Source organism: Sceloporus undulatus, chromosome 4, assembly GCF_019175285.1.
Source record: "Sceloporus undulatus isolate JIND9_A2432 ecotype Alabama chromosome 4, SceUnd_v1.1, whole genome shotgun sequence".
Taxonomy (NCBI): domain Eukaryota; kingdom Metazoa; phylum Chordata; class Lepidosauria; order Squamata; family Phrynosomatidae; genus Sceloporus; species Sceloporus undulatus.
Window position 1 is genome coordinate 11,476,254 of NC_056525.1, and position 24,078 is coordinate 11,500,331.

A 24,078-nucleotide genomic window follows, 5' to 3' on the forward strand; every position below is an offset into this window, starting at 1 on the left:
AGATTATCTATTGAATTATTTTAAACTTTTGTAGTATATACTTTTTTTGGCTTTATTATTATTATTATTATTATTATTATTATTATTATTATTATTATTATTATTATTATTATTTCTATAGTGCTGTAAATGTACACATTTATGATGCAGCTATATTTTCTGTTTCGTATATTGTAGCTTGGGCAGCTTTACTTTCCACCTTAATCATATTCTCAGATCTCAGATTTTCTTTGCAGCTCAGAGTCATGTTCTTAAATTGGACTACAGACTTCAACTGCTGTCAGAGTCTGCTAGATTTTGCCTAATTAAAGGCTTTAGAGTCAGGAAAGAGGCAGATGCATTCTTTTAATGCCTTTGTTGCGTTCAGATTGATGCCAGGGGCAGAGATGACAAGCAGGTGCCAAAACGAATTATCTGATTCAAAGTAATCCAGTTACCAAGGTATCTGAGAATCAATAGAGGAGGGAAATGGACAAAGTAAAAGGGGGAAAGGAAGAAGTTACCTTGGTGTTGCAAATTCATTGCCATCAGACACATACAGCTCAGATGCAATAAGTATGCAAGCTGGGGAAATTCATTTGCATGTTGGAAAGGGGGTTAAATGGTCCAAATGGCTTTGTGGGTGGGAATCAATGGACAGAAGATGAGCTAAATAGCTCTCCTACTGTGTTTTGTAAATTTTCCCCTTCCCACATTATTATTATATTGGCTAATGTAGGGAACAGAACCAGTTTTAGACTGAAGGGGACTTGGGGTAGGGCCTCTTCTTATTCTCCACAAAACATCATGCATAGGTTCACTTTAGAGTTGCCATAAGTCAAGAAATGACCTGAAGGCACACAACAACAACAGATCTAGAGAATATAATAAGCTAGATCCAGCAGTAGTCATATGACAAGCAGTAGACCCATTAAAATCAACAAGACTTTACTAAGTGCTCACTGAGGCTCAAGACACATTCTAAACATGCACCTTGCAGCTATGCATCCTTTTATTTGCTCTAGAGCAAGCATGCATGGATCCCATACAGGTCATGGCTAGTGTGGGCAGGTGGGTGAGGGTTAACCTATTCCATCATTTATTTATTTAAAAATTCTCCCACTGCCCACGTGTAAGAATTGAAAAAGAAAAGAAAAATTAGAAAATCAACTGGTTTCTTCTTTTAACACTGCACACAAGTGCTGTGATGAAGATTTAAATCTTGCCTCTGGTCCGTACCTGGGATCAGGGATGTGTGCATTTACAGTCTAAAGCAAACAGAAGGAAGGAAGGAAGGAAGGAAGGAACTTTATTCTATCAAATGATACATGCATGGATGTATTGTATAATTTGACCATTTGACTGCTTTCATTATGGGATCAGTAGAAGGCACTGGGTCCCATCTGATCTTGGAAGCTAAACAGGGTCAGGCCTGGTTAGTGTTTGAATGGGAACCCCCCAAGGATTGCCAGGTGATGTAGGCTATATTTTAATGGAACGGCATGGCAAAACATATCCAAGTATTCCTTGCCAAAGAAAACCCTGCAAATAGATTCACTGTTCAACTGACATGGAAGCAGTTACGGTACATCTGGGCTGCTGCCACACTGCAGAATTATGCAGCTTGACGCCGCTTTAACTGTCATGGCTCCATTCTATGGAACCCTGTGATTTGTAGTTTGTCATGATACAAGTGCTTTCTGACAGAGTAAATGCCTCACAAAACTACAAATCCCAGAATTCCATATTGCTGAGCCATGGTAATTAAAATGGTGTTAAACTGCATTAATTCTGCAGTGTAGATACAGCCTTGGATTGGGATAAAATTACCAAGCCCCCTTCCCACCAATACACCTATCCAGAACTGCTTTCATACTCATGGATGGAGTACTTTGGCTCTATGGGATAGCAGCAAATAACAAATTAGCTGCTTCCTTCCCTTCCTCTGTGGGATTTTCTCATATGGCTGAGGACATCAGTTCTTCCAAAGAGACGCCACTTTGAGGTTACAATTGCAAAATACTTTCATTATAGTTCCTAAAGATATTCTAATAGGAACCCTTTTGGATTTTGGGGAATGCATAGGAAACCTTATCAAGAGTTTAGAAGGATGTCTTCATTCTAGAAAAGATCTAAACAGCAGCTTGTTTTATTTGGCGATCAAAAAGAAGGAACCCTGGTACTCTGCATGCCAAACCAGATTAGAAATGTTTGTGTTTTCTATTACATTTAAAGACAATCCTTTAATCAAATGGACAGATTCTGAGCGCTCTAAAGCCTAATTAATCCCCTGCTCTTAAGAACATGCTATAATCCTATAAAGATCAACTTTATTTACAGTTGCCAGCTTCACAATTTTTTTTATTTTTATTTTTCATAATTATCCACTTTCTTTTTCCCTTGGTCTACTTTCTCATAGATCATAAAATAGCTACAGCCCTGTTGGTTAAGAAATTATTCATATTGTTCTTGTTCACAATGGCTCTTGGTAGAAGAAAGGGAACATTCCCAAACACAGCTGACAATTCTTACAAGAAATCAAGCACAGAAGTCTCATAGACTGCTGAGCTACATCCCTTAATATGCAGAAGATTAGGGGATTCTCTCTCTTTCTGTATGAAAATGCCTTATCAGAGAAAGCTGAAAGCCAGGGCTCTAACTACATTATACAGTTATAGCAGTCTAATACCATTTAAGTGTCATGGCTTCATTCTATAGCATCATGGAATTTGTAGTTTGCTGACTTAGAATTCTCAGTTGGCTCAGAATAACGAACTAGAGGTCTCTAGCAGAGAATCCTAACCCTCCCTAAACTACTAGAATTCTATAGGATGAAGCCATGGCAGTTTAAACAGCCTAAAACTGCTATAACTTTGTTGGGTGGAAACACAAAAGCCAATGGACGCTCTTAAGGCTAGACTGAACCTCAACAACTAAAACCATTCACTCTTCTTGTGACAGCAGTTTATGTTTTCTGAAGCTACATTCCTCATGCTGTCGACAAAACACAGTAGGATTCTTTATCCAAGGATTCAACCATCCACAGTTTGAAAATATATTTTTAAAATATATAAATTCCAAAAAGTAAACCTTGGCTTTGCTGTTTTATATAAGGGACATCATTTCACTACTGTATCCAAGAGAGGTCATGGAACCAAACCCCAGTGAATACCAAGGGCCTATTGTAACAACATTCATAAATACACTAACAGTGTAGTGTTGATCTTCAACAAATGTGTGTTCACCTGGTATTCCTTGGCAATCCTTGTATCATATTATTAATCAACCCTAATCTTGTTTACCTTCCAAAGTCAGATGGGTTCAGGTGTCTTTGGTGTACAGTATTTAGACTTTCCTTGACCATGACAGAGCTAGATTTAAATCTATCTTCAGCCATGCAGATTTCTTGAATGCCTTGAATATGCTACCTTTCTGAGTCTTTATGAAAATAAAATAGGTGTGAAGATTTAAAACAGGTAAAATGGGTAAAATTTCAAGTATGTTACCCTGGGCTCCTTTGGTGAAAATTAATTTTTTTAATTAGGTCTACATTCGCTTTGTGATTATAAACTTGCAGGTAGACTATGGCTGCTGCCACATTGCAGAATAAAGGCAGTTTGACAGTGCTTTAACTCTCATGCCTCCATCCTATGGAATCCTGGGATCTGTAGTTTGTTGTGGCAACAAAGCTCTCGGGTAAGGAAGGCTTACTATCTTCCAAAATGATAAATCCCAGAATTCTATCATGTTGAGGTGTGGCAGTTAAAGCTGTGTCAAGCTGTATTAGTCTGTAGTGCAGATGCAACTTGCACCACTTCATCTGAGAGTATACATGATGGAAAGTTCCACTAATTTATTTATTTTTTTCAGAAAATACAAAACCCAATGCCTCCACATAAAAAACAACAACTAGGGGAGCTCTGAGTCCCAAGTATGAGCAAGGCAGGGTACAAATCAAATCACATAAACAAATACAAATAAATAATAAGATTCAAGAAAGTACTTTTTATACTACAAGTTCCAGAATCTGCTAGCCAGAACGTCCATGGTTATGTTGATTAGGGGGTTCTGGAAGTTTTAATCCAAGAGGAAATGCTTCTAAGGTCTTCTTTCTCCCAGCCATGAAATTTACTATGTCCTAGAAATGTTTTCATGTAGAAATTTTTTTTTGAACATAGACACATAAAAGTGGATTAGATGGACAATGGACATCCTCTGAACACACTTGATTGTCAATATCTCTCTTGAATTGTGGGGAGGTGCCTCTTTCTGTCAGTGTGTACCCCGCAATGACTCCCAAATCCCTTTCTATGATGATTCTAGGTTATTCCCCTGATCCCTTCTGCCCTCCCAGGTTTTAAAATCCTGGTACTTACTCTGTCTCCTGGTGGTCCAACTGGCCCAGGTGGGCCATCAGTTCCTGTTAATCCCTGAAAATGGAAAGAAGGATTAGAAAAACCTTAGATGCATTATAAGAATTATTACCATCTAAAGGAAGTTTTTAAAAGGACCTTTGCATTCACAATTGGAGCAAGAACTCAAACTAGGGGTGCATCCACACTGTAGAAATAAAACAGTCTGACATCATTTTAACTGACATGATTCTATCTTCCAGAATCTGGGGATTTGTAGTTTGGTGAGTCACCAGAGTTCACTGACAGACTAACCTGAATACCTCACCAAACTACAAATTCCAGGATTCCACAGGATGGTGCCACAACAAAGTGGTGTGAAACTGCTTTATTTCTGCAGTGTGGCAGGTCTCTAGGAGTTTCATAATTGTTGTTGTTGTTATTGTGTATCTTCAAGTCATTTCCAACTTATGGCGACCCCAAGGTGGGCTTATCATGGAGTTTTCTTGGCACAATTTGTTCAGAGGAGGTTTGTCATTGCCTTCCCCTGAGGTTGAGAGAGTATGACTTGCCCAAGGTCACCCAGTGGATTTCACATCTACTGAAGGTGATATATATTTCCTCAAGGTGATCTTCAGTCCAGGCTGATGAACAGGCAATAATGGTTTCTCCAATGACAACTGGAGGTCTCTGGGTCTGTGGGTCTGCTCTGAGTTTAAGTCCAGTATTTAAAGACGCTATTCAAAGGGCTGAATCTGAATCCTAAATTGGTTCAGCACCTTGGATTGCTTTTTTCAAGCTTGGTCCTAAGCAAATGTATTGTCTCACCAAGATGGATGCCACCAGCTGCCAATGGGCCTCCCAGGACGGAGCCCAAAATCTTCCTCAGCTGTAGCTCTCTAACTTAATGCAGTGTGTTTTACAGGTCCCTTACTGCATCATTTTTAGTGTGCCAGAGCAATCTGGATCTTTGGTAGTGTGAGTATGCTACTGAATTGGTCCAGGATGCGTGGCATTGGTTCAGGAAATGGCGCCACCACCATTTCCTCTCCAGTGGGTGCTAGTGTGAACGGGAAGGTGGTTTAAATTGTCTCAGAGAGATTTTGGGATGTAAAACTGATGCCCTTGTAGTGAGAACATCGATCCGGTGTTGCATCACCTTGGAGATCTGGATCTCCTCAATATAAAAATGTAAGTGTGAATGCCTCTGTAGAAATAATGCAGTTTGGTGCTACTTTAAGTGCTGTAACCATCCTATGGAATACTAGGATTTGTAGCTTTACAAGGTATTTAGCCTTCACTGTCAAACAGTGCTGGTGCTTCATCAAACTACAAATCCCGGGATTCTGTAAAATGGAGCCATAGCAGTTAAAGTAGTATAGATGCACCCTTGGACAGCTTCTTTAGTTCAGACCTGCAGCTGAGCCCACCTTCTCATTCGACTCTTCAGCAGAGCTGCTTCACTGCTTTGACCAGGACAATGCATAGAGCCTAGAACCATTATTTGTTTGGACTACAACTCACAGAATCCCCCCCCCCCCCCACAACAGCATGATCAAAACAGTAAGCTTTCCAAAGTCTGGGTCATCATTGCCATCACTATCATCATATCTATTATTTCCTGCCTCCTCCCATGGATTGAGGCAAGGAACAACAACAAAGCAACAATGAACAATTAAAACACATTAATTAAAACATGCAGCGATTTAAAAGGACAAATAAGACATACACATTTTAAAACAATCTACATTTGAAATTCACTATCTAAATTCACAATTTAAAAATCATCTGGACAAGCCTGCTGGAATAAACTGGTCTTCAATGCTGTTTTAAATTAAATCTCCTCTGGCAGGTCATTCCACAGTTTAGGGGTGGCTGAAGAAAAAGTTCTCCAGCTGATGGTTGCCAACCTAGTCATGGCTGACCAGAGTAAATGTCTGCCAGGGGACTTGAGTGTATGCAGTGGATTATATGGGAGGAGGCAATCCTGTAGGTAATTTGGACCTAAACCGTGTAGGGCTTTAAGGTTAATAAGCAACAATTTGCACTTTGCCCAGAAACTAAGCCAGTTTGGTGTAATATGATCAATTCTGGACGTCTCATTAATCACTCTGGCTGCCATGTTTTGAACTAAGTGAAGTTTCTGAACTTGGTACAGAGATAGCCCAATGTATAGCACATTGCAGAAGTCCAGCCCTGAGGTTATCAGCATGTGTATTACCATCGTATGGATCTCCCTATCTCTCCCCCACGATATATTTTATTTTATTTTTTTAGCTTTCCCACTGGAACACAGCATCAATATGCTATCAAAGTTCTCTGAGAACCACTTTTGCAAATGGCAGAGGGATGAGGAAGGGACTTTTTATACTTACATCCACTCCTGGAAGTCCAGGTAAACCTGGATCCCCTGGTTTCCCAGCTTTTCCTGGTGCCCCCTTTGGTCCCTGAAACCAAAATAATAGGCAAATACTGTTGACATAACAATTACAGAGATAAAACATAATGATATAACTAATTTGAAATATGTTGCTCAAGGGGTTTAGGGGTTTAGGGGTGCCCTGGACTGCCAAAAAAGGCAAACAAATGGGTTCTAGTGCAGATCAGACCTGAACTCTCCCTATAAGACAGAATGGCCAAAGTAAGGCTATCTTACTTTGGACATATCATGAGATAACATGACTAATGAGAAAAGATGGCAATGTGTGGAAAAGTGGGAGGCAGTAGGAAAGGAGAAAGACCACATTACTGGGCCACTGACTCTGGCTGCATCCACACTGCAAAAATAATCCAGTTTGATACCCATTTTAACTGTCATGGTTCAATGCTATGGAATTCTGGGAACTGTAGTTTGTTGTAGCACGAGAGCTCTCTGTCAGAGAAGGTTCCCAAAATTACAGTTTGCCCAATGCCATAGCACTGAGCCATGACAGTTAAAGTGGTGTCAAACTGGATTATTTCTGCAGTGTGGATGCAACTTCAGTCAAGAAATCCACAGCTCCGAGTCTGCAAGACCTAGGCAGGAGTGTTTGTAAATCACAACTGGACAGCAATGAACAAAAACAGTATGATGATAAGGAATTGTTGTTGTACTGTGCCTTCAAAGTTGTTTCTAACTTATGACCACCCTAAAGAGAACCCATCATGGGGTTTTCTTGGCAAGCGTTGTTCAAAGAAAGTTTGTCATTGACTTCCCTTGAGGCTGAGAGCATGCAACTTGGCCAAGGTCACCCAGTGGGTTTCATGGCCAAGCTGGAATCAAACCCTGGTCTCTTGAGTTACTCAAACCACTACAAAATTAATATTTTCTTATGCTACTTTCTCCACAGCATGAAAGGCAGAATTTGTTGTTTTTGTTGCATGCCATCAAGTTATTTCTGACTTATGGCAACCCTGAGGTGAACCTATCATGGGGTTTTCTGGGGCTGAGAGTGTGTGACTTGCCCGAGATTCCCCCAGTGGGTACCCATGGCTGATCAGAGAATCGAACCTTGATCCCTGAATTGCTTTGACTCCATTTTTCTCTTAAGAGTTCAGACATAGCATGCATACATGTCACTGATGGTTTTAGACACATCCTTTCTCTTTCTTCATCAGTTAGTTTGCAGTTAATCAGTTCATTTCCTATTTTACAGTCTGCAATTTTTTTCTCTCCTCCATATTTGAAAAGAGCACATGTTTGCAGAGCATCCCACCATATATATATATATATAGCATGGCATAATGGTTTGAGCGTTGGACAACTGGAGATCAGGGTTTCAATTCTAGCTCTGCCATATAAACCCATTGGGTGGCCTTGGGCAAGTCACCACTGTTTCACCCCCGGAGGATGCAAATGGCACCCCCCCCCCCCCAAAAAGAAACTTGCTAAGAAAACCCTGTGATAGTATCACCTTAGGGTTGCCCTAAATCAGAAATAACTTAAAGGAACACAACAAAAACAATACCTACTTAATTTGTTTTTACAAAGAAGACTAAACCTGATTTTTCTATCCTCTGTTAGACCCTATGTGTATGGGGTGGTGATGTGAGGCTGGTTGCTGCTCACTTTCAGCTTGCAAATACTAAATACTCCACTTGTGAGATGCACTTTTATTTCTCACATCCCTCAACACACACTATATACAGCCTGATACCACTGTAACTGTTCTGGGTTTTGTTTTGGGATTTTCGTAACCCTGGGATGTGTCTTTTGGTGATGTACTCAGGATTAACTGCTGGAGAGCTCTAGTCCACTCTCCTGAACTATAATGCTAGAGCTCTCTAGCAGAAAATTCTAAGCATCCAACCAAACTACAGATCCCTAGATACAGCTATGACAGTTCTAGAGGGACCAAACTACAATAATTGTAGTTTATATATGCTCCTTGTCAGAGTCTTCATGAACAAAATGAATGAGATAAGTACTTACCGGTGGACCAGGCAAGCCAGGTGGGCCGGGCTCTCCCTAAATATGTGACGAAAGGTAACAGAATTAATATTAATGGAACTCTACAGCTTACCTACACAATTGATCCTTCTTCCATGAATAAAACACCTGATAATTTCTCATAAGCTTGAATGATTTCTTACAAGGCTGGGAAAAAGTTACCCGTCCAACCCATTTTTTGTTTGTTTGCTTAAACCTTCTTTCTTTCTTTCTTTCTTTCTTTCTTTCTTTCTTTCTCTTTTGGATTAAATCAGTTTTTTGTTTGTTTTTGCATTAATGTGTTGAATTACACCAATATAAGACTAAAAGAGAAAACTAAGTAGCAAAATTAAATAATAATTATTCTTTTAAAAGTGCACTTCTAAAACCAGTTCTTTTGGTTGAACTTTATGTTAATTGAAAGATTTATTTCTGAATTGCATTTCTTTCACTATAACATAAAGTGATTAAAAAGAAGCAACTGACACTGGACACTGGTGTAACAATGAACAATTGCCAATAAACAGTTAAAGTTAAACATGTTAAGTTCAAGGAGTAATTTTTGTTCCAGTAAGAGGGTTAGAAAACAGTACAGGTAATAATACTGTAATCAGATCTTTAAAAATAAATGAAATAAATAATAATAATAATAATAATAATAATAATAAATAAAAATAAATGAAAACAATGTTTAAAAAACAGGCGTTTGTTCCTGGGTTTAAAGTCATTTAGCCAGCTCTGATCTCTCATAAGCTCAGCTCTAGCAAAACTGTGAGATTTACAAGACATTCTCTGAGCTTGGATGTCAGAATTCTGCTATTGGATAGCTTCATATAATTCTCAATGGAAGCAAAAATTATGATTTTAAAAAGAGGGGAAACAAGCATGCCACGGTGTTCTAAACTGCAACATACAACATCTTAAAAATGAGTATTAAATTTGAATGTTAGAAATTCAATATCTGAGTTCTGATTACCCCATTATAGGATATGTCCCTATGGTCTCTCAAAAACTGAGAATTTCAAAATTTTCCCATCCTAAAATGGGACAATCCTATATATATTATTAATTAAATGACTCTAAACAAACCAAAATCATAACCATTGCCCACTAATTAACTGCAGTTCATAACTCCCAAACCAAATTCCTTTCCATAACAATTAAATAGTTCCCTAGAAGTCTAATCCAACTCCAAACAAAAGTTCTGGTTTTTTTAAAGGCTTAAAACAAAGTCATAGACACATTATAATTCTTCAAGTCAGAACTAAATTACTTCTCATCTGATTGACAACATAGTCCTTAGGAGCTAAGCAATTATCTTGTTAAATAATGTCAAATGCACTAGATTTTTGTTTTCTTTGTTTTTTAAGATTTCTACTCCATTCCTTGAACCTGAGTGATAAAGTATTTCTGTTTGCAAAAGCAACAGCAAAGCAGGAAGCATGCTGTTTGATACGGTGCATGCCGGGTTTTCCTGAAACTATAGCTGCCAAGTTTTACTAATGAGAACATTCATGGAGATATTCCTTCTTTGCTTAAAACTGCTTGCTAGTTTTCTCACCATTGAACAAGAAGTTCAATGTACCTCCTGAGCTTTGTACAGTCAGCGCTGCATATCCACGGATTTTTTTTTTATCCTCAGATTTAATCATCCATGGCTTGAAAATATTCCCAAAAGATAGAAATTCCAAAAACTTTGATTTTGCCATTTTATAGACGGGACACCATTTTACTTTATCATGCGTGGGAAAAATCGGAGGTTTAAACAAGCATTATCCAGCAATATTTGCACAATCACAGTGAAGATTTTCACACACATTACGATTGAAGATGAATTATCCTGGGAATAACTAGCAAGAAAAAATCAAGGGGAAACGTCCCACTGTCTCTCATTTAGGCTATATACTGCGCACAAAGAATCTCCAATGTCAACTTGGAAAAAGCATTAGTTACCAGAATGTCACTTATGGGGCACGTTCCCACTATGATTTAAAATGAATCGCTGATCAGTTTATATGACCGTCATTCCCATTTGAAACTGGTTCCAATTGTACTTTAATCTATTTCTGTCATGATAAAGCAAGGCAAATGCAACCCCCCCCCCCGGTTTTTCCTGACACTAGTTCTTTGGCAGTTCTTTTGAAAATAATCGATTCTGAAGTGTGTTCAACAAGTGGGAACGACAGATCTGAATCACATCATTCAGGAGGAGAGGGATTAATGGCAGAGAGGTATTTACGATCCCTCCTCAGTTTTTGGTAGATCCACAATTTCTCCCCCCTCAGCCCTGCCTTTGTGCTTGTGGTGTGAGCTATGGGCACATGATTTAAAATTTTTTTTTAAAATTTATTTAAAAATAAATTTGATAGAAGATTTGATTCATTGATTTTTCAACTGCTTGCAATCAGTGAAGCAAGTACTGTATATACTCATGTATAAGTCTAGAAAATTAGGTCAAAAAATTGACGCAAAAAACCTCAGTCAACATTTCCATGGGTCAACATAAATACTGTATCTTAATTCTTATTTAAAAGAAGGAACTATCCCCTGGTAAAAGGCAAGAGTATAATCTTTCCTGGAAACACCAGTCCCCTCTACTCTCTCATCCATCCAGCCTTAAGAGTGAACACAAAGGGCTATGTCTGCTGGAATTTTGTAAGTTCTTTGACATTGTTTTGCTCTGCTTCATCCTTCAGATCCTTTGCTATATGCCCTTAAGTTTTACTCTCAGATTATCCATGGGTCATATTAAAATCCATTATTTCAGCCCCATAACTTGCCCTTGACTTATACATGAAGTCGACTTATAGTCGAGTATATACGGTACTTGAAAACCAATTAATCAAATCTTCTATCAATTTATTTTGAAAAACATATAGTTCCCAAGCCAGGCTGTTTAGGCTGCCGCTTATGTCACTGATGACGCACAGATGATTGACATGCATTTTGAAGTGGTACAAACTAGTGGAGACGACAAGCATACCAAAAAAGAAGCAACTACAAGGGGATAATGAAAAGATCAGCTTTCATAGTGGAAACAACAGACCTTTTGGAAGGCAAATTGCACACCAGTTTAAATGTAAGTGGGAATGAGCCCCTAGTTTTGCAGAAATGGCAGGTTACACCTTGCCAGAAACCATTGGAGTAAAAAATTGGGTAGGTGAGATCCCTAGACTCTCTGCTGCCACCTGACACAGAAGAGCTAAAGCAAGAGAAGGCAAAGTGCAGCTCACAGGCAGCATGGTGCCCAAAGGCTTATTTTTGTGGACTCCCAAGACCCACCAAGGAGTCATTTTTTCCTCTTCAAAATGCCCTCTAGGGTACATGAAGGACCTTTCTACCACAGGAGCCCCCCTGGGACCACTAGTGCTAAAAAAAGGTTTTGCAAAATTTTTAAATTTTTGTGCCCCAAAATTGACACATGCCCTTTTAGGAGGTGTGAGTGACTTCTGCTCATTGCCTGTTGTTATTTTAAAAAAGTATTTTCCAGGCACAAAATATCCCAAAAAGATTGTAGGACTGCCACCCATTTCCCCTAAATGGTGTCTGGGAACATTTTTGAGAATTATTATTATTATTATTATTATTATTACAGTGGTACCCCGGGATACGAATGCGCCGGGTTACGAATTTTTCGGGATACGAAAAAATCCCATAGGGATTTATTGCTTCGGCTTACGAAGGTTTCTTCGGGTTACGAAAAAACCGCGGCGCTATTTTCCGCCACCGGAGGGCAGCAGAGAGCTATTTTTCCATTAGCGCCTATGGGAATTCGGCTTACGAAGGTATTTCGGGTTACGAAATTAACCGCGGAACGAATTAATTTCGTAACCCGGGGTACCACTGTATTATTATTTGCAGGAAGAGGTCTGGACAGGGAGACCGGATGTCCTAACTGCAGAGGAGGGCAACACACCACAAAATGTAGGACATTCAAGAAAAATGTGAGACATTACAAAATAAAAGCTAAAAACACAAATATAAATCAATGCTTCTAAGTCATGCTCAAAATGGAGGACATATTGAAATTCCTCCTGGACAGATGGTTGAAATGTAGGCCATGTCCTGGAAAAGGAGGATGTCTGGTCATCCTACCCCTGAAGGGCTGGTGTACCTTGGTAGTCTTCCACCTTTGCCCACCCTGATCTAAAAGTAATCTGGGTTTCATTACAGTCATTACCACCCCAGCATAAAAATATCTGGAATCACCTGTCTGAATAAATATCTTGAAAAGTGGATCACCATACAAGTGTTTCTAAATATGTGATGGTTGATTGGGATTTCTTCTAACATTCTTCTGCTCAGAACAGATACTGAAGACACAGTATATATAAGAGTTCATAAGCGTTTGAAGCTCAACATGTCCAAGACGGAGCTTCTTGTCTTTCCTCCTAAGCCCAACCTTCAACACTCCTTTTCTGTCTCTGTGGACAACATTTCCATTCAACCAGTCCAGCAAGCCCGCAGTCTTGGCTTTATCTTTGACTCTTCTCTGTCGTGTATCCCTCAGATCCAGACCACAGCCAAGGCTTGTAGATTCCTTTTGTACAATATTGCCAAAATCCGACCATATCTCACTGCCTCTACTGCCAAGATCCTGGTCCATGCCCTAGTGATCTCACGACTGGATTACTGTAATGTCCTCCTGGCTGGGCTTCCTTTTTCTCACCTCCGTCCTTTAATCTCTGTCCAGCATTCAGCTGCACGCATTATCACTTCCACCCACCGCTCTGACCACATCTCTCCTGTGTTGGCATCCCTTCACTGGCTCCCTCTCCCTTTCCGCATTCAGTATAAGCTCCTGCTGTCGACATTCAAAGCCCTCCATGGACTGGCCCCTCCTTACTTATCAGACCTTCTTTCTCCTCACCTTCCCACCAGGGCCCTCCGTTCTGGTAGTCAAGGTCTGCTGTCTCAGCCCAGGATTTCCTCTGCCCCATCCCGGATTCGCCCCTTTTCACTTGCTGCCCCTCACTCCTGGAACCTTCTTCCTCCACAAGCAAGAGCCATCACTTCTTTAACCAGCTTCAAAACGGAGCTGAAAACCATCCTATTCAGACAAGCCTTCCCTGGCATCGCATAATTGTCGCTTACTATCTGATGTTCTGTTGTTGGCTGTTTATCGATCCATTTCCTGTATTCCTATGTACTGTATATGTATTATCCTACTTGTGATTATGTATTTTCCCTGGATAATGATTAACCATCCATTATGAAGCCTTGCCCTCCCTCCAGTCCATCTGCCTTGGTCCAGGCCTCGGAGGTTGAGAGGAACTGCTGGACCTCTTACCCTTTCTCGTCACCACTCCCTTCTCCTTCTGTATCATGTCTTTTTTAGATTGTAAGCCTGAGGGCAGGGAACCGTCTAACTAAAAAGATTGCATGTACAGCGCTGTGTAAATTTACAGCGCTTCATAAATAAAGGTTAATAATAATAAATAATAATAATGTAACAATTTCAGAGTCTCACTCTGCAATGGTATAAATTTGGGGTCTGCAGAAAAATTTCATGGGAAGAGCAATTCTTCCACCATAACTACACAGAATCCAGGTTTTTTCCTCCCCGCAAAAGTACCATTTCTCTTTGAAAGTATATATCATGTTTTCTGACAGGAAGAAAGCACCACAATAAATGCACCATTGTGTAAAAATGAGAGGAACAAATAACAAAGCTAATGCATTCTGAACCTTGAACATGGTTTATAACTGGATGTAGCAAGCATAAAACACAGGAAGGTTTCAACATAAATTTGATCACAGAGAATGAGTTCCCACTAGTACTTCCCAGCAACAAAATACCTTCTTGTTAAGAACTGCATATTGAACTCAATGCCCCAGAGCTAGGCAATATTTTATCAGTCTCACATCAGTTGGGAGAAATTCTACAGGGAGGAAATAGCTATGGAGAAAGTTTTGGCTCTTTGGAGGTAACTGTTCTGTTGTGTTATGTTTCTCAAACTATCTAATGTGGGGGACTGGTGAGCCAGGGAAGGATACCATTTTTGAGCTCATTAACACGGCACCATCTACACTGCCGAATTAATGCAGTTTGACACCGTTTTAACTGCCTTGGCCTAATGCTACGGAATCCTGGGATTTGGAGCTTTGTGAGATATTTAGCCATTTCTGTCAGAGAGCTTTGGTGCCACAACAAACTACAAATCCTATGATTCCACAGGAATGGAGCCATGACAGGTAAAGCAGTGTCAAATTGCATTAATTCTGCAGTTTGGCAGCAGCCTACAATTGTTTCTTTTTTTCCTTGAAATTTGCCAGAGACTGATACTGCAATGAGGGAGTGTTAATGGTTCAGGAACCATCACTTTAAGTATCACAGGTGTAAGAGAGACCACATAGAATAGCAAACTACTACTCAGATTTGCAATTTTTCTGTCCTGGATACTGCCAAGAACATTTGTAGATAAATGCAAGCATGCAAGAAAATATAGGCTGGAATTTTGTACTGCAGTTACAGATGTGTGACCTAGCATTACGGATTCAGAACCTCTCTATATTCACTAAGTCTACATAGACACAATTGTGAAACTGCTGCCATAATCATAAATGCCCCCTCAGTCCCACCATAGCAGCCAGAAACAGCATCAACCAAAGGATGTCAGTTTAGCTGCCAGCCAACATGCAAAGAAGATGCCATTTCTAGCCCCATTTATGAAGGAGGCCCTGAGCTGACTTGGCTTGTGGGAAGCCAAGCATGGCTCAGGAAGGCTCAGAATGGGGCTGTGGGTGAAAAGAACTGCAACAAAACAGGGCCGAGAGTGCATCTACACTGTAGAAATAATTCAGTTTGACATCTCTTTAAGTGATGCAGGATTCCATCCTATGGAATCTGTAGTTTTACAAGGTCTTTAGCCTTTTCTGCCAAAGTGTGCAGTTGCCTCATCAAACTACAAATCCCAGAATATTGTAGGATGAGGCCATTGCAGTTAAAGTGCTGTCAAACTGCATGATTTCTACAGTGTAGATTTACCCAGAGGGATGCCAGATAGGGAGAAGACAAGGAAAAGATGACAGAGGGAAATGGTTAGGCTTTGAGCAAGAGTCGATATGGATTTTGAAAGAGAAAAGGGTTGAATCTGATAGAGACAAAGTCTGGATTGGAGAGATACAGGATAGCCAGTCAGATGGGAGAAGAGACTCCAGTTGTGAGGAGCATAATAGAATGGAATACAGTGCACCCACGTAGATGCACCCAGAGGGCGCGCTTTTTGTGGCTTTCAGCATACGCTGAAAGCTGTGCTGGGAGAAGGGGTGGTGCGTCCCATAAGGAATAATGGTGTGTGTGTCTGTAGTGCGTACATGCGTGCACCGCCATACCACCACATGCACAAGCCCCATTCATTTAAATGGGAGCTCAAGCATAGGCGGAATTTGCTTTACGTGGGGGAGTCTGGAAAGGATCCCCCGTGTAAAGAAAGGGCAGACTGCATTCATATATTGTCCTATTGAGCTTCAATAATGCTATATGTATTGTTATTATTTTTAAGAACTGTCCCTGGCAAGCCTGATAGCCTTATCAGGCCATGCATATCAATGTGAAACCACAACAGCAACACAGCCACAGGTGCACATTTAAGGGGTCAACCTGAGGCCCAAGTACCCCAGCTAGGAAAGGATTGTGTAGGAAACAAGTGGAAGGCTCCGAAGGGTTGAACTGCAGGGATCCAGCCCAAGGAAATGGATCTGTCAGATTTTCCAACCAGCGAGTGAAGCTGCAACAACCAGAAGCAGGAACCCTGTCCTAATTCCTCATTACAGCCTTACTTGCTGCTAGGACTCCACTTTGAGCCTGGATGCCCACGTTCCATCAGTTGTCAAGAGTGCATTTGCACAGCTAAAAATTGTGCACCAGCTGTGCTTGTTTCTTGAGATGTCAAATCTGGCTATGGTGACATGCCTTGGTTATATCCCATTTGGACTACTGTAATATGTGGTGCTGCCTTTGGAAGCTGTTCAGAAACTGCAATGCATTCAAAACGTGGCAGACAGAATGCTGACTGGGGCAAGTTATAGGGAGTATATAACTCCCTTGTTGGAACACTGTCTACCTGTTCATTTCTGGGCACAATTCAAAGTGGCTTAGGCCCAGACTATCTGAAAGACTGTATTTTCCCATAGGAACATGCAAGTGTCCTAAGATCTTCATGGGAAGACTTTACCTGGTCCCACCACCATCACAAGCTCGCTTGGAAAGGACATGAGAGACAGCCTTCTTGGTGGCTGCTCCCACCCTCTGAAACTCCCTTCCACAGGAGGCTAAGCTGGCCTCCATCCTATTTTCCTTTCGCCAGCAGGCAAAGATGTTTTTATTCAAGCAGGCTTTTAATATATAATCTGTCAGAGATGGTTTTATACAGAGTCTGTGCCATACTGTTTTTAGCTAGTGGAGTTTGTTTTTTTAAAAACTATCTATTGTAAAGTTCTTAAATAGTTTCATTTGTGAGCCACTTTGGGTCCCTTTCTGGGAGAGAGGTGGCAAAGAAATGAAATAAATAATAAATAGGGAGTTGGAAACGTTGTCCTCCTTGTGCTTTGATTGGCAATGGAACAAACCTCCTTTACGTGATAGCAAGTACATTTCTATACCGCTTATCAGAGCACTTAAGCACTCCCTAAGTGGTTTACAAAGTGTAAGCTAATTGCCCCCAACTATCTGGGGACTCATTTTAGCAACGTCCTCGGATGGATGCAAGCCTGAGTCCAGCTTGAGCCCTTTCACTGGGATTGAACTCGCAACCTTATTTTTTTGAGTGAGTGGCTGCAGTACAGACATTTAGCCATTGCGCCACCAGGGCTCTATGTGATGTGGCTGTCGTCTGTTAAAGTAGATTTCATGCAAAGAATTATGGACACTTTTCTGAATCTGATGCAAGGAATTACAGAAACTTTTCCATGAGTACATATAGGTACCATTCAGTTCAACTGAGCTTTTTCTTGGGTAAATTGGCATAGGATGAACTGCTAAAAGACACTAAAAGGGAATCTTCACCCCTTCCCATACACATACTTTAATCTTGCTTCTGCAAAAGGCAAAATCATAGGAAGTTTGATCTTCTTTTGGAGCAATGGGGTAGAAAGGTTAAATTATCTCTTTTGAGAGATGAAGCATGAGCCAGCACTTGAACCATGATGTGATATTGTTCCTCCCAAATTTAGTAAGGCCACAACCCTATAACTCCAAAGGTAATGCAGAAGGTATAGTTGTACCAAAGAAAGAGAAATGTTATCCTACATCATGTTGCAATTGTATGTAATATTACAGAGATATACTTTTGTTATAAGGAAAGAGACTAATTCCAAGTAACTAGAGACATAGCCATGTTTGTCTGGAATATCAGTTTGCACAAGGATTTTGAAACACCTTTAAGATTAACTGCAAAAGAAGTTGTAGCATAAGGTTCTGTGGAAAGATCTACTTTCTCAGATGCATGGAGTGAACCTATGGCCAGGTAGGACCATAGAAATGCAAATCGTGTGGTTATGGTGACAAGGTGACAAATTCAGTTTTAATGGCGGTCACTGAGGGACAAAGGCAGGAATATCACATTCCAGTACTCCATCCACCATTCATATGTAATGTAATGTAATATGTAATATAGTTTATTCGGTCTTTGACCAGTATAAAAAAGAAAAAGAAAAGAAAAACAGCATCAGTATAATTTAAAATATACATTGTACATACCTGGGCATGAATAGTACTTAAACAATTACAGTTACAATAATGCCGGGTCAAATCATCTATGCAGCAGTAAAAATTTAATTTACCAATTGAGGGCGGACTTTACACACAATGTAGCAGAATTTGGCCACCTTATGGATCATACTAGGGTCATGACTATCCAGAAGGAGGCTTAAGTAAAATAGATCGGTATTACCTGGGAATTTGTTTATGATCGGATAGATCAGTTGGTTACGGACATCCCTATAAAACGGGCAATAAAGGAGAACATGCTCGGTATCTTTCACCCACCCTTGTCTTAGGCAACATACACTTGGCCCTCTGTATCCACGGATTTCTTATGCACAGATCAACCATCCATGGCTTGAAAATATTCAAAAAGTATATACAGTGGACCCTTGTTATACGCTGGGGTTTGGTTCCAAGATCCCCCGTGTATAACAAAATCCGTGTATGCTCAAGTCCCATTAAATATAATGACATAGCAAAATGGTGTCCCTTATAAAAAATGGAAAATCAAGGTAAATTTATACTTTTTTGGAACATTTTCAAACCGTGTATGCTTGAATCCGTGTATAAAAAATCCGTGTATAAGAAGGGCCGACTGTAAATTCCAAAAGCAAACACTGATTTTTCCCATTTTCTATTAAAGACATTATTTTACTATGCCATTGAATTTAATGGGACTTGACAGATTTTGGTATCCATGGGGGATCCTGGAACCAAACAGCAACAGATACCAAGGGCTCAGTGTAATAACAGAAACTGTACAGTAGTAATTTCTTATTCATTTCAGGAGGGAAGGAGGGGATCACAAATCAGACCATAGAGAAATAGCTGGTCTCAGCTCAGGATCCATATGACAATCTTTACTTATCCCCACCAATGTGAGGGCTTCCTCCTGTCCCCTACTATAGCAACAAGCATGAGGAACTTCTAGATGCCCTTATGGTTCCTGTGTAAGACTTTATTCTTCAAATCTCCCCACTGGATACCACCACTCTCAAATAACTGCTGCCACCACTGATGCCAAGTGTCTAAATTCAAGCTTTCCCATATCCCTTAAGTAGTATTCTCAGAGACACAAGTGTATAATACAGAAATGATTTATTAAACAGACATGGAACATAACAACAAAGTCAACTTACTTAATACATCTAAATCCTGACTGACATGTACTTTAACTCACATCTCTTACTTATGTTCCTAACTTCAATACTCATTTTGTGCATACTTTCACTGACTGATAGTCTGACTCCATTAATATTGTCAGACTCATCTTTCATCCTAACTCCCCTCATCTCCTGACAACTATAATAAACTTCATCCTTTTCAAAATCCCATTGAAACATTCAGCCAGTTATAAAGCATTCAGGTTTTTTTCCACATTTGAAATGTCATTATCTTATCATTGATTATCCATAAAAATGATTGTGAAATTTTAGAAACCAAGGCACAAAATTTTTTTAAAAATTACAAAATCAGATCTTCATATCGCCTAATGTCTAAAAATCCAAAATTGGGTTGGTCAAAATGTAAAGCCAGTTTCAAAAAGGTGCACACTTGGAAAACCATCCCAGTAATGATTTGTAATGCACTGCCTTATCCCAGTGCTTGAAACTGAGTGGGGAAAGCCATCATAGACATTGTGGTCACACCCCCCCCCGCACCCCCAAGGAAGAAGCCTCGGTCAGAAGGTATGTTTGAAAATAACTGTGTGTTCAGTGATGGAGGAAAGAATGCGTGAGATTTCCCCAAAAAGCAAACATTAAAGACTCAGGTTCTCTGTAATAATTTGCATGTCTTCACATTTCAACCGCCACTAGCAGTTCTAAGGGATACTGTTAGACCGCCTGGCCAAAGCTCCACCTTCCTTCTATCCTCTACCATGGCCCAATCGCAGGCTGCCCAATACTTACATCTATGCCATCCTTGCCAGGTGCTCCTGGGGGTCCTCGTGGTCCAACGGGGCCTCTTAGTCCTGGTCTCTGAGAAGCAAAGATGAAAAGTGAAGTCTGGCTTCAGAATTCAAAGGCATAGCCATATTAATGTGGAGAATCAGTATGCAAAGGGATCTTGTAGCACCTTTGAGACTAACTGAAAAAAAGAAGTTGGTAGCATGAGCTTTCATAGACTTGAGCCTACTTCTTCAGATGCATGGCTTCAGAGAAAGCATATGAAAATAGACCAGATGCTTCAGAAACAAGAAAAGCCTTCAGATACCCTGATCTGGAGCAGTCGCCAAAGGAGCCCTACGTCAGAGCTTGAAAAGGTTACTTTTTGGACAGCACAGACCCGTCAAAATAACTTTCGACCTCTGTTCTATGTTCTGTTCTGATGAGTTTAAGGTGATATTTTGAGATATCTGCAACAGTTGTGATGTGATATGAAAATATCTGGGGTTTCTCTTGGTGGCAAAGTCATAGGCATTTCTAATACCACAATGGGTTGTTACATTCACAAATGTAGAAAATGCTAAATTTCAATTAGAGAGGATAGTGAAACTAAAGATGTAATTGTTTCCACGTCCAAGTTGATGAAATCACTGAAATCTATCCACAGACCTTTCTGTGGACACTGGATTAAGAATCTATATTCTAAGGGGAACGTAACATCCAGTCTTTGTTACAATTTATTGCAACCAGATTGGTTTCTGTCTAGTGATTTGCTTCTGGTTCTTTGGAGGGGAAGATTCATTTTGGAAGTAGAAATCACCTTTTCAATCCAAGCTTTTCATTCAGTGCCCTCATCTTTTTCTCAGGAATGAGAAAATCCATTCCTCATGCTGTCCAACCCGCTAGAATTTATTGTACTTTCCACTAAACTCAAGAGTGACATACACAGCTTATCCCATTCTGTCCGATCTCACAAAATTAGAAGTTGATTGGGTTGCGAGGCATAGTCCCTTACTCAAGATCATACGTTACCATTCACAGCTGAGTGGGAATTTGAACCCAAGTCTCTCCAATGCAACTCAACGCTCTATCCTCCAGGAGCCCTCAAATGATTTCTTGGCCCCTGACTTTTATAATTGTCTGTTATCATTGCCTGCCCATCCATAAACTTTTTAATTTTGGGTTCAGTTGCTTTGCAGACATGGAAGCTTTTTTTTTTTTTTTAACTTTTCTTCAGTCTTGATAAATGGGTCATGGACCTCCTTGCTTTGTTGAACAGAACAGAGTTTGCAATGTAGAAAAAAAGTTTTAACTTACTTAAACTCCAATTATTTTAATTGCACATTTTAAACTGTCCTTGGATTTTTCTGTTTTACAGATGGTAGACTCTTAATAACTACCTTCTAATGAAGTGTTGGGGGAGTGGGTGGCAGGGAGGGAGCACACCTAGTTTCAATAATGTACAAATTATCCTATCCATAAAACTAGGAGAAAAGAAAGAGTAAGCTATTCATCCCCTGTGAGTTGCACTGAATTCTACACAGAGGCTGGATCTGCTCTCTGAATGCCTGCAGTGTTTGGTGTTTTTGCTTTAAGGTAGGGAAAATGCTATAAATGTTTTTCTATGTGGAGGAAAGAGAGCCCCAGAGAGAGTGTAACTTGCAACCAACCCTTGAGCCACAAAGGTTTCATTGTGCAGGAAGGTTTGCTCACGGCCGAGAAAGGGGCGACTCCAGATTCCTGAACCTGTCTGTGGAAAGCTTCTTTTGCTAACTTTAGAAAGAAAAGGATCCCTGTAATTTCTCCATTAGTTGGTCATGAACAGTCCTTGCAGGGTGCTCTTCAGAAATAGAAATTTCATGGTGTGTGTGTGTGTTGGGGTGTGTGTGCACAATTTGACAAAAGGCTATATTCCTCTGAAATGTGAGTTCAGAGTAGGCAGACTTGACCAGCTGGGTTGAGGGGACCAACCAAGGTAGAGGCCAAAAATGTGGAACATTAGCAGTTTTGTTCATTGTGAAACCGAATGCTTCCATACAAAACACAGAACTTTTGTTGCAAGGAAATCCCCCCATCCCATCTGAGGGGCAAAATACTTGAAATTATTTGGTGTCATGGTCTGTCAGTTAACAGTCTGCCATCTAAATATATCCAAAAGTGCCTACATTATAGTTTAGCAAAACTTCCAGCTAGTTTTGTAATCACAACTCCTAAAGATTTTTAGGATCATTAGCTGGCCCATGAACACATCTTAGAAGAAAGAGCAAATCTTAGAAGAGTCCATACCAACTAATCTGTGGGTACCACTTGGTGAATCATGCGGATTAATTGCTTCTTCAAGTATCCAGTTTTACAGCCCAAGCCCTTCCATGTTTTCCCTGAAAGCAACTCCTGTTAGTTTCAGTGGGAATTTCCCCCTAAGGAATTGTGCATGTAAGAGTACCATCTCATACCTTTACACAAGAATTCAAAGATATAGCCATGCTAGTCTGTAGAATTACTATGTAGAGAGATCTTGTAGTGCCTTTGGAGATTATCACGTGAAAAAAGACAGGAGCGAAGTCCTTATCACACACTTGAGTGAAGATTATCAGATGATGTTGCACTTATCTCATCATTATCCTGTCAATGAAGTGGAATTGTCACGTCACTTTTCATTAACTGTTTCCGTTAATGAAAAATGATGGAACAATCCCACTTCATTGATGGGATAAAGACAGGATAAGCGCAACATGTGTGATAATCTTCATGCAATCGTGCAGTAAGTATGGGATAAGGATGAGAATGATCTGCTTCGCTCCTGTCCTTTTTTCACATGTGATAATCTCCATTGACAATAACTGAAAGAAGTTGGCAGCATGAGCTTTCGTAACTTGTCTACTTCTGCAGGTGCATTTGAGGAATGAATATTGAATCTCATTGTGGGAGAAAATTGAGATATAAATCCTTGAAACAAACAAACAAACAAATCTATGAAAGCTCATGCTGCCAACTTCTTTCTTTTGGTTAGTCTCAAAGGTGCTACAAGATCTCCCTATGTACAAAACTTAAGAGTGATACTTTCTTTTTTGAGGGATGCGGATGCTCACTCTAGAAGATGGAGCTAGTGCAAACCATTAAATGTTCCAGAGTTCCCCAGCTTCGGAAAGGCAGAATTAAAAAGGAAAAAAAAAACCTTACCTGAGCTGAGGAGGTAGCCAAAAGATGAAAAAGAAATAGGAATCCGAGAGCTGCAAATCTGGCCATAGTTATTACAAGCTAATGCTTCTCATTAATGAAAGAATGCAGAAAATTCTCCTCCTTCCTTCTCCTGGTCCAATGACCCTGTTCTTTGCTTCTCAAATGTCCACTCCTAGATCTCCTCCACTTCCAGAGCAACCTGGGTCTCCTGGTTTGACAAGGAGATGCACCAGCCAGCACACACACAGGGCAAAACTCAGATGGAAAAAAGAAGCAGGCGACTGAGAAAGGGGAGGTGGAAGAGGGCTGGACACAGTCAGGAAAACAGGCATACAGTCACAGCTTAAGGCTTTCTTTTTTTTTTTTAAGCCTGCTGTGTTCCAGCCAGAGGGCAGCAGGGAAAGGGGGCCCACAGGCAAAGAACAAGGCTGCTTGACTTTACTGATTTATTGACTACAACAACATCCAGAAAATAATTATGCTTTTATCGGGCCAACTAAAATGCACAAAATACATGTTGCAAGATCTGCACAATAGTGATACCTTTTTTTTTTGGGGGGGGGGGGC

The 24,078-nt window shown here is 40.2% G+C and overlaps 1 protein-coding gene across 1 annotated transcript in view; it reads right to left on the reverse strand.

The window, feature by feature from the left end:
- The window catches only part of COL9A3 (collagen type IX alpha 3 chain), an 82,047-nt gene extending 57,969 nt beyond the window's left edge, over positions 1 to 24,078 (reverse strand). The window contains exons 1-5 of the mRNA XM_042465059.1: positions 23,512 to 24,078; positions 20,356 to 20,424; positions 8,743 to 8,778; positions 6,707 to 6,778; positions 4,356 to 4,409 (exon numbers count right to left, since the gene is read on the reverse strand). Coding sequence (XP_042320993.1) covers positions 4,356 to 4,409; positions 6,707 to 6,778; positions 8,743 to 8,778; positions 20,356 to 20,424; positions 23,512 to 23,577 — 297 coding nt within the window. The 5' untranslated portion in view covers positions 23,578 to 24,078. The remainder of the gene's footprint in view (positions 1 to 4,355; positions 4,410 to 6,706; positions 6,779 to 8,742; positions 8,779 to 20,355; positions 20,425 to 23,511) is intronic.